General features: G+C 45.6%; 1 protein-coding gene across 9 annotated transcripts in view; it reads left to right on the top strand.

Moving 5' to 3' along the window:
- Positions 1 to 15547, top strand: part of LOC137321295 (multiple PDZ domain protein) — a 326443-nt gene that overhangs the window by 289613 nt on the left and 21283 nt on the right. For all 9 annotated transcript variants that reach the window (XM_067983665.1, XM_067983664.1, XM_067983660.1 and 6 more), the window contains one exon: positions 2836 to 2938. In XM_067983665.1, coding sequence (XP_067839766.1) covers positions 2836 to 2938 — 103 coding nt within the window. The remainder of the gene's footprint in view (positions 1 to 2835; positions 2939 to 15547) is intronic.

The following is a 15547-nucleotide window of genomic DNA, read 5'->3' as shown; positions in this document are numbered from 1 at the left end:
GACTTCCCCTTTAAATGGGGCTCCTCCAGCTGACAGACCTTGCTGCGCGTGCGCAGTCCGCCCGCAGCGCAGCTTACCAGCGGGAAACCCGGAAGCAAAGGTAAGTGGCTCCAATCAGCCTCTAATTGTGTGCGGAGGACCCCGATTTCACCGGGCGCGTTACCCACGCGCCCAGTCAACCCCCCGCTGAGAACCCGTTGCCCTGCTAATATCGAGCCCATTGAGTACAAAAGTATGGAAGTCATGATGAACCTTTATAAAACACTGGTTTGGCCACAACTGCAGCATTGTGTCTAGTTCTGGGCACCGCAGTTTAGGAAGGATGTGAAGGCCTTAGAGAGGGTGCAGAAGAGATTTACTAGAATGGTTCGAGGAATGATGGACTTCAGTTACGTGGATAGACTGGAGAAGCTGGGGCTTCTCCTTAGAGCAGAGAAGGTTGAGAGGAGATTTGATAGAGGTATTCAAAATCATGAAGGGTCTAGAAGGAATAGATGGAGAGAAACTGTTCCCATTGGTGGAAGGGTCAAGAACCAGAGGACATGGATTTAAGGTGATTGGCAAAAGAACCAAAGGTGACATGAGGAAAAACCTTTTTCACAGCGAGTGGTTAAGATCTGGAATGCATTGCCTGAGGGGGTGGTGGAGGCAGATTCAATTATGGCTTTCAAAAGGGAACTGGATAAGTATTTGAAGGGAAAAAATTTGCAGGACTATGGGGAAAGGGCGGGGGAGTGGGACTAGCTGAATTGCTCTTGCATAGAGCCGGCACGGGCTCGACGGGCTGAATGGCCTCCTTCCGTGCTGTAACCATTCTATGATTGGTTGTAAAGTGCTTTGGGATGTCCTGAGGTCATGAAAGTCTTTCTGGTGATCATTTAGATCAAGTACAATCAGATGATGCTGGAAGTTCTTGTGTATAAAGTTAACTTATGGATCCAGTGTTACTATGTTATTGTGTCTCCCTTAAATGGTTTGTCGATACGAAATAGCTTCTTTAAAGTTGATAATTTTTTTAAAATCTCTTTTTCAAAAGGCGGTGCTGAAATGCAGAGTTTAGTGGGTGGAATTTAGTACACGGCTCATTATTAAACTTGGATTTGTACGTGTCGGAGGAGTAGGGATCTAAACCAACCTCTATTTTATTTTTAACTAAGTATAGTTCACGGGGATAACTCTTAAAGTATGTGCTGACCGTAGGAAATCTCTAGCACTTAATTTCCCAATGTGCACTGGTGTTAGGTGAGGTTCCCTAGCGTGTATTTTGGTTAAAATGCTCCCTGCCATGTGTTCACAATACCTTACCTGCAGCCAGGACTAATTTGCTTTGAAGAACCTTCATACAGTGTTGCTTCAAGTTGTCTTCTACTAATTTTTTTCAACTAGCTTGATCATTTGACTTCCAATTTTTTTAAGCTGGCATTTTTTTAAATATATGTTTAATAAAGGTTTTCGAAAATTGAATGGTGGGTGATGCAACTTTAAGTAATGATACTCCAAAGCAAGCAGAATTTCTCCCTCCGGGGTGGGGTGGGGGTGGAGATAGATTTCTGCTGGTAGCCAGGTGGAAATTTAATTACTACCCAAAGTGCAGATTTTCCTTTCTCTGACATCAATAGAAAATTTTGAAGTTCAAATATTCAAGGGAACTTGTGTTATGGTAAACATTTTGTCTTGAACAGGCTTCCCAAACAGTTACTGTGGGCCGGTTTTATGTTAATGTTAGGACTATAAAAACATAAACTTATAATAGATTGTGTGAAAATAGGAAGCTCCAGGTAACTTGTTTTATGCTACTTCAAGGTGGATAATCACAGTACTGCTATGTTTTTGATCTGGTTGTCAACAAAACATTCTTTTTAAACTGCTAATAAGCACCATCAGCATTAGAGAGAGTCTGCAGACCTGTGTGGTATCTAACAGCAGTTTAGTAATATTTGTATTTTTAAATTTTAAATAAAGGAAAAACGAAGAACAAAGTTTTTGTCAACTACAGTATATTGTGTTTTAGTTTCAATTTAATAGTGTTGATGTTTACAAAAAGTGCATGGGAGAGTTACCAGAACAAGTTTTCCTTTCTGATTTGTGCATTTCTTCCTAATGCTGCTCTTTTTCCTGCTTTTTCCTAAAATGTTATACTTATTTCTTGGGTATTGATAATTACCGTAATTTGCAAAAAACCCTGATACTAATTATCGGTGATGGGATACTATCATGTGCAGGTGACAAACGTTTTTATTTTGCAAGCTGCTGAGCATTTAAAAGGATTAATTCTTTGAGTACTACAGTAGTATTTCAGCACCAAATTTAATTGAATTATAATTATTTTTATTCCTAAAATAATGACAATGATTTTCCACGGCATTAATCCAATTGAATGATTAATTACATCATAAACCATAAGCGTGAAGCTCAGCCTTTTATGTTTATCTGAACCCTGTGATTGTATTACTGTCTAAAATTCTCAGAAAAGGGTTAAAGGGCTGTGGGAATTTTTAAAAGTTCTTCCTATCCAAAAATCCCCCAGCTTATTGTCATTTGAAGATGTCTGTGACCTAGGGGTGGATAATGCAGTGTTTTTTATTACCTGATGGAATTTTTTTTGCAAAGTAATTGCAAGAAAATGTATTTCCTTTTTTCTGCCTTTCACAATATACAATATGGAATTCCTATATGTTGCTGTACATTTTTATGGTTTAGGGCTATGGTTAAAGGGTTGTAAATTTTGAAAAGCTAACAAGTGCCTCAGTACTCAAAGGATTAATATCACATGGTACTGTGATTTTAAATATTACTTTATAATTGCAGCCATACTAATTGTGACTATTCCCTCAGGTCAGTGAAGGGAGTAGTGGTGGTGGGCTGACCTCTTTCTGTTCTACTGCTTCTGGATCTACCCAAGCTGATGTATTTGAAACTGGATACAGAAAACATGCCTGTAAGAGTTATCAGTCCTGCTCAGAACAACTAGCAATACTAATCCTGAGTATTATTCTTGATGGTATTATTATTTGAATGTGACCCAAGTATGTATTCTCAAAGGGCAGGAATCCACATCATCCCAAGCAAATGTTGTAATGTATCACTTATACAGGTTTTAGTGAGCCGCAAAAAGCTGAAATGATCCTGTCTCTGTACTTAGCAGTAATATCTCACCTTTCTGATATATCTAATTAAAATTCATGAAAAAAATACATTTTATACAATAATTCTGATCTAAGAAACCATCTACATTGCATTTTTAAAATAGAAATAGTTTTTTCATTGTTGTTTTACTCCATTGTAGTGAATAGTTTACTATCATGAAATGACTGAAATATATTTAGCAACATAGAAATGTTCTGCTATGTCATCACTTAGCAGCAAATTGGGTATATTATTGGATTAGTAGGTGTACATAACTTATAAACTGGCACTAGCCAGTTCATTATTTCCAATAATTGATATTTAGCTGCATACTGTTAGCAACAATTATGTAAACAGGCCTCAAAAATATTTTGATGCATGTCTGTATTCTTTTGTCCTGTAGAAAGGCTAATGTCAGTAAGTGTGAATTGTGCAGGCATTATTTTTCTTTTCCTCTGCGTAGTATTAGGAGTGAGTCCAGATCACTAGCAGGGAGAATCTCGGCAATGCTTTTGCCATTGAGCATCATTTGTTCAGTGAGATGAAAACCTCACCCTTCGACTGTCCACTCCATCAAAAATGACACAAACAAAAAGGAAAAAGTTGCAAAGGTTGGAAATACACATCAGGTTTGCTAGCATCTATAAAAAATATGGGTTAACGTCTCAGTTGTAGACCCTCTTTCAGAACAGAGAACTGAAAGATAGGCAAGTGGTTTGTCTTTCAGTTTTCAATTGTGAAGAAAGATTTATACTCGAAATATTGACCTGTTTTTTCTCTTTATAGATACTGCTGGGCCTGCTGTGTATTTCCAGAATTTTATGTTTTTAATAGAATCATAGAATGGTTACAGCACAGAAGGAGGCCATTCGGCCTATCGAGTCTGTGCCGGCTTTCTGCAAGAGCAATCCAGCTAGTCCCACTCCCCCACCCTATGCCTGTAGCCCTGAAAATGTTTTCTCTTCAAGTACTTACCCAGTTCCCTTTTGAAAGCCACGATTGAATCTGCCTCCACCTCAGGCAGTGCATTCCAGATCCTAACCACTCGCTGTGTAAAAAAGTTTTTCCTCATGTCACCGGTTGACTTATCTACTTTAAGTACAGCTAGCCTTTCTAGGACCTCCTCTGTATCAATTTTTAGCCCATCCAGTATCTCAACTACCTCCTCTTTTACTGTGATTTTGGCAGCATCTTCTTCCTTGGCAAAGACAGATTCAAAGTACTCATTCAGTACGTCAGCTATGCCCTCTGCCTCAGCTATGCCCTCTGCCTCATCTCCTTTTTGGTCCCTAATCGGACCCACCCCTCCTCTTAGTACCCGTTTACTATTTACATGCCCATAGAAGAATTTTGGATTCCCTTTTATGTTAGCCACCAGTCTTATTTTTTATTCGTTCATGTAGGTGTTGATGGCAAGGCCAGCATTTATTGCCCATCCCTAATTGACTTTGAGAAGGTGGTAGTGAGCCGCCTTCTTAAACCGATGCAGTCCGTGTGGTGAAGGTTCTCCCACAATTTTGTTAGGAAGGGAGTTCCAGGATTTTGACCCAACGACGATGAAGGAACGGCGCTGTATTTCCAAGTCGGGATGGTGTGTGATTTGAGGGGAACGTGCTGGTGGTGTTGTTCCCCTCCAAGTCTATTCTCATCCTCTCTCTTTGCCCCTCTCGTTTCCTTTTTCGCTTCTCCTCTGAACTTTCTTTATTCAGCCTGATTCTCACTTGTGTTATCAACCTGACATCTGTAATACACCCCTTTTTTCCGATTCATCTTACTCTCTATCTTTTTTGTCATCCAGAGAGCTCTGGCTTTAATTGCCCTACCTTTCTTCCTCATGGGAATGTACCTAGATTGTACCCGAATCATGTCCTCATTAAAGGCCGCCCATTGTTCGATTACAGTTTTCCCTGCCAACCTTTGATTCCAATTTACCCGAGCCAGATTAGTTCTCATCCCACTGAAATTGGCCCTCCTCCAATTGAGTATTTTTACTTTAGAGTGGTCCTTGTCCTTTTCCATAGCTATTCTAAACCTTATGATACTATGATTGCTGTTCCCTAAATGTTCCCCCATTGAAACTTGCTCCACTTGGCTTACCTCATTTCCCAGAACTGGATCCAGCAATGCCTCCTTCCGCGTTGGGCCAGAAACGTACTAGTCAAGAAAGTTCTCCTGAACACACTTCAAAAATTCCTCCCCCTCTTTGCCCTTTACACTATTACTATCCCAGTTTATATTAGGATCCTACCTGATACCGGACTATTTCTTACTCTAGTGCTATTTGTCTCTCCCAATCCTTTGTGCACCTTGTTTCTCCTTTCCAATGCTACACCCTGGTGCCCATACCCCTGCCAAATTAGTTTAAACCCTCCCCCACAGCACCAGCAAACCTCCCCGCGAGGACATTGGTCCCAGCTCTGTTGAGGTGCAACCCGTTCGGCCTGTACAGGTCCTGCTTCCCCCAGAACTGGTCCCAATGCTTCAGGAATCTAAAGCCCTCCCTCCTGCACCATCCCTCCAGTCACGTATTCATCTGCTCTGTCATCCTATTTCTGTGCTCACTAGCGCGTGGCACTGGGAGTAATCTGGAAATTACTACCTTTTGAGGTCCTGCTTATTAATCTCTTTCCTAACTCCCTTAAATCTTCCTGCAGGACGTCATCCCTCTTTCTGCCTATGTCATTGGAACTGATATGGACCACAACCTCTGGCTGTTCACCCTCCCCCTTCAGAATGTTCAGCAGCCGTTCAATGACATCCTTGACCCTAGCATCAGGGAGGCAATATAACATCCTGGATTCACATCTGTGGCCACGGAAACGCCTGTCTGTTCCCCTAACTATGGAATCCCCTATCACTATTGATCACATGACCTTTCTCCTCCCCTCCTGTACAGCTGAGCCACCAGCTGTGGACTTGGGTCTGGCTGCACTCCCCAGAGGAACCCTCTCCCTCACAGAGTGAGATGCACTCAGGGGACTCCTGCACGACCTGCCTGGTCCTCCTTGTCTGTCTGGTGGTCGCCCAGTCCCTCTCTGCTTGCACTCTGTTAAGCTGCGGGGTGACCACCTCCTGAAACTTGCTATCCACAAAATTCTCAGCCTCATGGATGCACTGTAGTGACGGCAGCTGTTGCTCAAGCTCCGAAATCCAGATCTCGAGCTCCTCCAGCTGGCGACACTTTCTGCACATGTGGTTGCCCAGGACATGGGAGGCGTCCTGGAGTTCCCACATGGCACAAGCTGCACATTCGACCAGTCTGAGCTGCCCTGCCGTGCCTCTATTTATTAGATTACTAACTAAATTTAGCATTCCTGTGTAAAATTGTGCCATATTTGTACCTCAGCACTGTTTTTCCGCAGCTCGATACATTCTGCACCTCTGTAGTGTTCTCTTCTAAGAAGAAAAGAAAAAAATACCTCTTGTACTCCAATTTTGTTTATCAGAGGATTTTTCTTCTTTGTTTTATTAATATTGGTGTTGGCATTGTCCAGTGCTTCCTACCCGGGTATGGCATGGACAGCTGCCAAATAGGCCTGGAGTCTTTATATTCTGACAGAATTACTGGGAGGACATTGTAAAGCATCAGATTGATGTTGACTTGGGAAACCCCTGGGTAATGGAGCCAATCTTGCCAGCAATCCAAAATCAGGTTCCAACTCTGACAGGACCAGCCGATCAGCTCTGCACTGGACTACATCATGCTCCACAGAAGTTTTACACAATCTGTTTCAGGATCTTGCACAATAAAGGGATTTATAGTGCAGATGCTCCTATCTGGAGGACATCCTGCTTAATGCTGAGGCCTTGGACCAAAAATCCTTGTTCCAGGAATTTGATTCAGAGCCTATGACCATCTTGTTTTCTTCCAGGAATTATCTTGGGTGAATTCTGTCCTTAACTGTGAGGATGAGGACGGAAACCTTTCATTCTAGCCAGGACTACCTATTGGAGTCTTGGTCTTCTAGTTCATTTGACCACAGTAATATGAAGTTAGGGATCTGAGTTCCCTGTTAAAGGAATTGACTTGACGCTTCATATCTTTTGAAAGCCATCTCTGCTTATTTTCTCAGTAATCACTATCTAGACTTTGGACCACAACCCAAATGAGTCCGTTATCTCCTGTACTAGCAGAGGTGGAATAAGACTCATAATACCGCACAGAATCCTCTGTAATTTTTCAAGTCAGGGTAACTACAGGAAGTTGCCCCTACAGGGCATGAATCCCATTTCTGCTTAGTGCACTTTTTAAAATTCGCTCTCTGGATGTGGGCACTGCTGGCTAGGCCACATTTATTCCCCATCTCCGCTTCCTCTGCGGAGATGGAGGTGGATCTTCTCCTTCAACTGCTGCAATTCTTGTGATGGTGCTCCCACAATGATGTTAGGTTGGACATTCTAGTGTTTTGATCCGGCAACGATGAAGGAAGGGTGATAAATGTCCAAGTCAGGATGGTGTATGACTTGGAGCTGAACTCGGAGGTAGTTGTGTTCCCACAACATTGCTGCTCTTATCCTTATCGGTGGTAAAGGTCTCAGGGGAGGGAGGTGCTGTCGAACTAACCTTGGTGAGTTGCTGTAGATCATATATATTGCAGCACAGTGCACCAGTGGTGGAGGGGGTGGTTATTGAGTACAGTGGCAGGCAAACTGCTCCATCCTGCATGTTGTTGAGTTTCTTGAGTGTTATTGTGGCTGACTCATCCAGGCAAGAGGTGATATTCACTCATAATCTGAAGGGAAGTTCTTCTCAGGGGATATTTCCAGGTGTAAGTTTTTGCACTAAATGTGTCTTTTTCTGGGTGTAGCCTTAAGAGGTTGGTATCATCACTTTACCCATACTTAGACAATTGGTTTGTTGCGCTCCATCCTTTGAAACCATCAAGATCACCATTGGGTAAAAACAAGCAGAGCGTGTCAGGCAGGGACAGAGAGTTTAACAGGCCATTAGTGACTAAGGTCACATCAGGGAAAAATAGGAAACATTTAAAATTAAAGGCGCTATATCTGAAAGCACGAAGCATTCGTAACAAGATTGATGAATTAATGGCACAAATAGAGAAAATGGGTTTGATCTAGTAGCCATTACTGAGATGTGGGGGGCGATTTTCTGATGGCCGTGTGGGGCTCCGAAAATGGCGGAATCCCGGAGCAGGTTCGGAGCCCGGCTCCAACCCGCTCACTTCCAGGTTCCCCAGTGACGCGTTCGGGTGCGCACGCAGCTCCCGCATGCGGGACTACCACCGGCAATTAAAGCTGGCGGGATGATAATTTAAATAGTTATTTAACCAGTTGAGGTACTTGAGAGACCTCATTGACTGGAGATTTTGGCAGGGGTGAAATTTTGAAGGATCCTCAGCGTGTTTCCCGTATGTGGGAAACACTCCCTGTTGGAGCAGACGTGTTTCAGTCAGTAGCCAGTGGGAGATGCAAAGGATTATTTGACAGTTGCGGGGAATACCTCATTTATTGCAGCAGGGCACTCTGTCACTTCAGACAAAGTTTTGGCTGCAACTCCTTTGTCTTTCCACTCAAAATTATTAATTTATACCCTAAATTCTGCTGTGCAAACACATTTACCTACTTTACGGACCCCCTCAAACTTACACCGTCTGGATGGGGGGCGCCATGGCTGCATTCATCACCTCATCCGAGGACAAGCAACATCACCAACCTCGCCAGGCATGCCATCCACCTCCGCCACGTGGAGCTCCACAACACAGTGCTGCGCCACAGGCACCTGCACAGGAGCAGAGAGGGGAACAACAGAGGGAGCGACGTCGCAGGAGGCACTACCCTCGCCACAGGGTCTACAGACCGAGGCTCAGCTTCCTGGACCTCTCTGAGGTGCAGTGTATACAGAGGCTGAGAGTCAGTCGCCAGGTGGTCGCAGACATCTGCAGCCTCCTTCATGCCAAGCTGCTCCCGGCTGGGCCGAGCAGCATCATCTTACCTGTCGCTGTCAAAGTCGCCACTGCCCTCAACTTCTTCGCCTCCGGATCATTCCGGGGTGCCGCCGGGGACATCGCCGGGGTCTCTCAGTCGACTGCACACAAGTGCATAAGGCAGGTCACCAACGGCTAGTTTCACAGGGCCTCGCACTATATCAACTTCCCCATGGATGACCTCAGCCAGATGGAGAGGGCAGTGGGATTCCACTCTGTGGCTGGCTTCCCACGGGTGCAGGGTGTAATCGATTGCACACATATAGCAATACGAGCACCTCCACACGAGCCAGGACTGTTCATCAACAGGAAGGGCTATCACTCCAACAACACTCAGCTCATCTGTGATCACCACAAGAGATTCCTTCACGTGTGCACCAGATTCCCTGCCAGCTGCCTCCGGGAGTCCAACATCCCGCCCCTCTTCCACGCACCGAACACTTGCAAGGGCTGGCTCCTCGGGGACAAGGGATACCCCCTGCACACGTGGCTCATGACACCTCTGAGGAACCCCACCACCGAGCAACAGCGTCGATATAACGACAGCCACATCGCTACCAGATCTACAATCGAGCATGCTATAGGGCTGCTCAAGATACGCTTCAGGTGCCTTGATCGTTCTGGGGAGCGCTTCAATACGCACCAGACAGAGTGGGACACATTATAGTCGTCTTTTGTGAACAGGCACAACAGAGAGGGGTGCTGCTGGAGGAGGCTCCATGCACATCTGCCACCCATATTGAAGAGGAGGACGAGGAGGAGGAGCAACCCATTGGCAGAACAGCGGCTCACCTGGCTGCTCTTGAGGCCAGGGAGTCACTGATAGGTGAACGGTTCTCCTAACATCAGACAGTGTGAAGAGTCCAGTCCTCACCACCTAGACAGAGGAGCGGCCACACCAGCCCCCTCCCCTGCCCCCTGCACAAAATAGTCCTGCAATTACACCTACACCCACTGTAGAGTGACCCAATGGGTGGCATCAAGTGTGGGTTTTCATGGTGAACCTCATGAAAGGGACATATTACACAAGCCAGTCAGGAATGGCCAAGACGTGGCAGTAGTGGTGACAATAATAATATTTAATGTGCCATTAACAAAAATCAAATATAAATAAAAAACATGACCATCCGTCAAAAACCCTTTGTGCTCACAAAGCCTTTGCCTTACGCTTCCGACTACTCCTACATGGTGCGTCCCCTGTGGCTGCAGCAGAGGTAGTGGCAGGTTGCTCTTGTTCATGCTCTGACCGATTAGATGCTTTGGGCCGACGGCCTCTGGGTTTCGATCCCCGTGAGGGCCCCTCCAAAGACTGCTCCACCTGCACCTGTGCAGGGGCAGACTCGACCACCTGGAGGGGAGGCAGCATTGCGGGTACTGGTTGAGAGGGGGGCAACGGGTGAGACGTGGGAGCGCTTTGAGTGGCGTTCCATGTCCCCTTTCGCCATCATCCCTCCCCTGGGCCAGGCCCACACCACTCCTACCACCCTGCTGGACAACAGTTTGGAGGACATGTGTGAAGCCTTGTATGGCCAGCGCTAGTGTATCTGCCTGCCTGTTTAAGGCGGCAGAAAGTTGCTCACCCTGAGTCCGAAGGGCCGTTGTCAAGGCCTCAATGGACTCAGTTTTGCCGTGCTTGAAGCTCGATGGAGGCTAGCCTTTCCTCCATCGCAGACATTCCCGCACTTACCCGCGACACTATCTCAGAGATGCCCTCACGTACCTGTGCCACTCATGCAGGAGTTGAACTCCTCCATCCTCTGCGCGATTGTGGAGAGTGCGCGTGGCATCTGTTCCAGCACTTCGCAAATGTGCTGCTGCCCCTCGATCATTCTCCTTTTAAAGGATGGCCCCCAGGGTTCAGCATCTGTGACCAGCTGAGCAGAGCCTGGAGAGGAGTGCTCCCACCGACGCGGACTCTCCACAGCTGCCACTGCCACCAGTGTCTGCTCGTGCTCACGTGTGTGGTGACTCACCATGTGCAACCCCAACTAAGTGAGGACGGGGACCCACCGAGGTGTGTGTATCTGCGCTGGTGTGACGGTGCCCCCTCAGAGGCCGGCAGGTCCTCTGAGGAATCGCCCTCCACCGTCACAGCAGTCACTGAAGGCCCTGTAAGAGAACAGAAGGCAATATTAAGCATGATGACAGATGTTGAAGTGCTGAAGACGGCAAGGCATGTTAACATCATTTGCTATTGTGAGTGTTGAATGTTAACGTCCTGTCACCAGCCGTTTGTCGGGTGGCAGTCTCGGCATCCCCGACAGACAGGCACTTGAGGATGCGGCTCAATTCAAGAGCCTCCTGCTCCGCATCCGTGAGGACGACCAGATGTTGCGCCCCCCCCCCCGCTCTGGTCTTCACCCTCTCCCGTGCATTCTGGGCTCTCTTCTCCTGTAAGGGGAGAAAGTAGAGAGGCGTGAGTGAGGGTTGGTGACATGACCAATCGCTGAATGCATTGGTTTGGGTGAGGCTGACTGTGAAAGAGATGCATCAGAGGGTGAGTATGAGACAGAGCCATGACATTGTATGAGGATTGGGTTGAGTGGTAGTGGTGGAGTGAGTACTGGGGAGGTGAGGAAGTGCAGGTAAGTAGAGGATGAGGTTTGAGTGGTGTGAGGAGTGATGTGATAGAGTGGTGTTGGCAGTGCCGAAGGAATTGTGGGTGGGGACGGTGATGTGGGAGACGGAGTGTAGCAGAATGAGTAAGTGTACTCACTTTGACTGACCTAGTTAGGTCATTGAAGCGCTTCCTGCACTGTATCCATGTGCAGGAGACGTTGCTTCTGCTGGTGACCTTCTCTGCCACCTCGAGCCAGGCCTTCTTGGTGGCGGAGGCAGGCCACTTCTGCCAGATAGAAAATCTCCCTCCTCCTCCTCACCCCATCCAGTAGGACCTGGAATGAGGCATCGTTAAATCTGGGAGCAGCCTTTCCCCTGGTCTGCTCCATTCTGTACTTTTGGTTGTTTGCTGCAGGAGCAGCATTGGAGGACTGCCCCTTTAAATGGGGCTCCTCCAGCTGCCAGCCTGTGATGTGGGTGCGCAGACCTTCCGCTGCGCAGGTTGACGGCATAATCTTAGAATAAGGGGCTGCTCTTTCAAAACTGAGATGAGGAGAAACTTCTTCACTCAGAGGGTGGTAGGTCTGTGGAATTTGCTGCCCCAGGAAGCTGTGGAAGCTACATCATTAGATAAATTTAAAACAGAAATAGACAGTTTCCTAGAAGTAAAGGGAATTAGGGGTTATGGGGAGCGGGCAGGAAATTGGACATGAAGCTGAGTTCGGATCGGTCAATGCCCTGTGGGTGGCGGAGAGGGCCCAGGGGCTATGTGGCCGGGTCCTGCTCCGACTTCTTGTGTTCTTTAGATTTGTGGTTGGGATCAGATCAGCCATGATCTTATTGAATGGCGGAGCAGGCTCGAGGGGCCGATTGGCCTACTCCTGCTCCAATTTCTTATGTTCTAAGCCACGGTAAGTGGCTTCAATTTACCCGCGATCGCTTGGGGAATGGACCGATTTCACTGGGTGGGTTACCCACCCGCCCAGTCGCCACCCCCCCTCCCCCCACTGCCATCCTGCCTCCCTGATAATATTGGGGCCATGGTTGCAAGGTGACCAAGGTTGGGATCTAAATATTCCAGGGTACTTGACTTTTAGAAAAGATAGGCAAAATGGAAAAGGAGGGAGGGGTGGCCCTGATAATAAAGGATGAGATAAAGGCAGTAATGAGAAAGGATCTTAGCTCAGAGGATCAGGATGTCGAATCAGTATGGGTGGAGCTAAGAAAATAACAAGGGGCAGAAAACACTGGTGGGAGGAGTTTACAGGCCCCCTAACAGTAGTTATCGTGTTGGACAGAGTATAAATCAGGAAATTAGAGGAGCATGTAACAAGGGTATTGCAATAATTGTGGGGGACTTTAATCTTCATAAAGACTGGGCAAATCAAATTGGCAAAAGTAGTTTGGAGAACAATTTCATGGAATGCATTCAAGACAGTTTTCTAGAACAATATGTCGAAGAACCAACTGGGGGAACAGGCTATTTTGGATGTAGTACTGTGTAATGAGACAGGGTTAATTGGTAATCTCATAGTTAAGGATCCTTTGGGGGAGAGTGATCAAAATATGATAGAATTTCATATTGAGTTTGAGAGTGATGTAGTTAAGTCCGAAGTTAAGGGTCTTAAATTTAAACAAAGTCAATTACGTAGGTATGAGGGGCGAGTTGGCTAGGGTAGATTGGGAAATTAGATTAAAAGATATGACGGTAGATAAGCAATAGAGAACATTTAAAGAAATAATTCAAAATTCTCAACGAATATACATTCCCTTGAGGAATAAAAACTCCATGGGAAGAATGATCCAACTGTGGCTAACTAGAGAAGTTAAGGTTAGTATTAGATTAAAAGAAGATGCTGACAATGTTGCCAAAAAGAGTAGTAAGCCTGAGGATTGGGAGGGTTTTAGAAATCAGCAAAGGATAACCATGAAATTGATAGAGGGAGAAAATAGAATATGGGAGTAAACTAGCAAGAAATATAAAAACAGATTATAAGAGCTTCTACAAGTATGTAAAAAGGAAGAGATTAGCGAAACTCAACGTGGGTCCCTTAGAGGCAGAGACAGGAGAAAATATAATGGGGAATAATGAAATGGCTGAGACGTTAAACAAATATTTTGTATCTGTCTTCACAGTAGAAGACACAAAAAACATACCAGAAATAGTGGGGAACCAAGGGTCTAATGAGAGTGAGGAACTTAAAGTAATTAATATTAGTAAAGAAAAAGTACTGGAGAAATTAATGGGACTAAAAGCCGACAAATCCCCTGGACCTGATGGCCTACATCCTACGGTTCTAAAAGAGGTGGCTGCAGAGATAGTGGATGCATTGGTTGTGATCTTCCAGGATTTCCTAGATTTTAGAAAGGTCCCCATGGATTGAAAGGCAGCAATTGTAACTCCGCTATTCAAGAAAGGAGGTAAAGAGAAAACGGAGAACTACAGGCCAGTTAGCCTGACATCAGTAGTTGGAAAAATGCTAGAGTCTATTATTAAGAATGTAGTAACAGAATACTTAGAAAATCATAATATGATACAGCAGAGTCCACACGATTTTATGAAAGGGAAATCGTGTTTGACAAATGTACTGGAGTTTTTTGAGGATGTAACTAGCAAGGTAGATAAAGGGGAACCAGTGGATGTAATATATTTGGATTTTCAAAAGGCATTCAGGTAGATAAATCTCCGGGACCTGATGAAATGTATCCCAGGACGTTATGGGAGGTTAGGGAGGAAATTGCGGTCCCCTAGCAGAGATATTTGAATCATCGACAGCTACAGGTGAGGTGCCTGAAGATTGGAGGGTAGCAAATGTTGTGCCTTTGTTTAAGAAGGGCGGCAGGGAAAAGCCTGGGAACTACAGACCGGTGAGCCTGACATCTGTAGTGGGTAAGTTGTTAGAGGGTATTCTGAGAGACAGGATCGACAGGCATTTGGAGAGGCAGGGACTGATTAGGAACAGTCAGCATGGTTTTGTGAGAGGAAAATCATGTCTCACGAATTTGATTGAGTTTTTTGAAGGGGTAACCAAGAAGATAGATGAGGGCTGTGCAGTAGACGTGGTCTACATGGACTTTAGCAAAGCCTTTGACAAGGTACCGCATGGTAGGTTGTTACATAAGGTTAAATCTCACGGGATCCAAGGTGAGGTAGCCAATTGGATACAAAATTGGCTTGACGACAGAAGACAGAGGGTGGTTGTAGAGGGTTGCTTTTCAGACTGGAGGCCTGTGACCAGCGGTGTGCCTCAGGGATCGGTGCTGGGTCCGCTGTTATTTGTTATTTATATTAATGATTTGGATGAGAATTTAGGAGGCATGGTTAGTAAGTTTGCAGATGACACCAAGATTGGTGGCATTGTGGACAGTGAAGAAGGTTATCTAGGATTGCAACGGGATCTTGATAAATTGGGCCAGTGGGCCGATGAATGGCAGATGGAGTTTAATTTAGATAAATGTGAGGTGATGCATTTTGGTAGATCGAATCGGGCCAGGACCTACTCCGTTAATGGTAGGGCGTTGGGGAGAGTTATAGAACAAAGAGATCTGGGAGTACAGATTCATAGCTCCTTGAAAGTGGAGTCACAGGTGGATAGGGTGGTGAAGAAGGCATTCAGCATGCTTGGTTTCATTGGTCAGAACATTGAATGCAGGAGTTGGGATGTCTTGTTGAAGTTGTACAAGACATTAGTAAGGCCACACTTGGAATACTGTGTACAGTTCTGGTCACCCTATTATAGAAAGGATATTATTAAACTAGAAAGAGTGCAGAAAAGATTTACTAGGATGCTACCGGGACTTGATAGTTTGACTTATAGGGAGAGGTTAGACAGACTGGGACTTTTTTCCCTGGAGAGTAGGAGGTTAAGGGGTGATCTTATAGAAGTCTATAAAATAATGAGGGGCATAGATAAGGT

Source organism: Heptranchias perlo, chromosome 4 (assembly GCF_035084215.1).
Source record: "Heptranchias perlo isolate sHepPer1 chromosome 4, sHepPer1.hap1, whole genome shotgun sequence".
Taxonomy (NCBI): domain Eukaryota; kingdom Metazoa; phylum Chordata; class Chondrichthyes; order Hexanchiformes; family Hexanchidae; genus Heptranchias; species Heptranchias perlo.
Note: the sequence above shows the minus strand (reverse complement) of the source record. Positions and strands in the feature narration are given on the sequence as shown.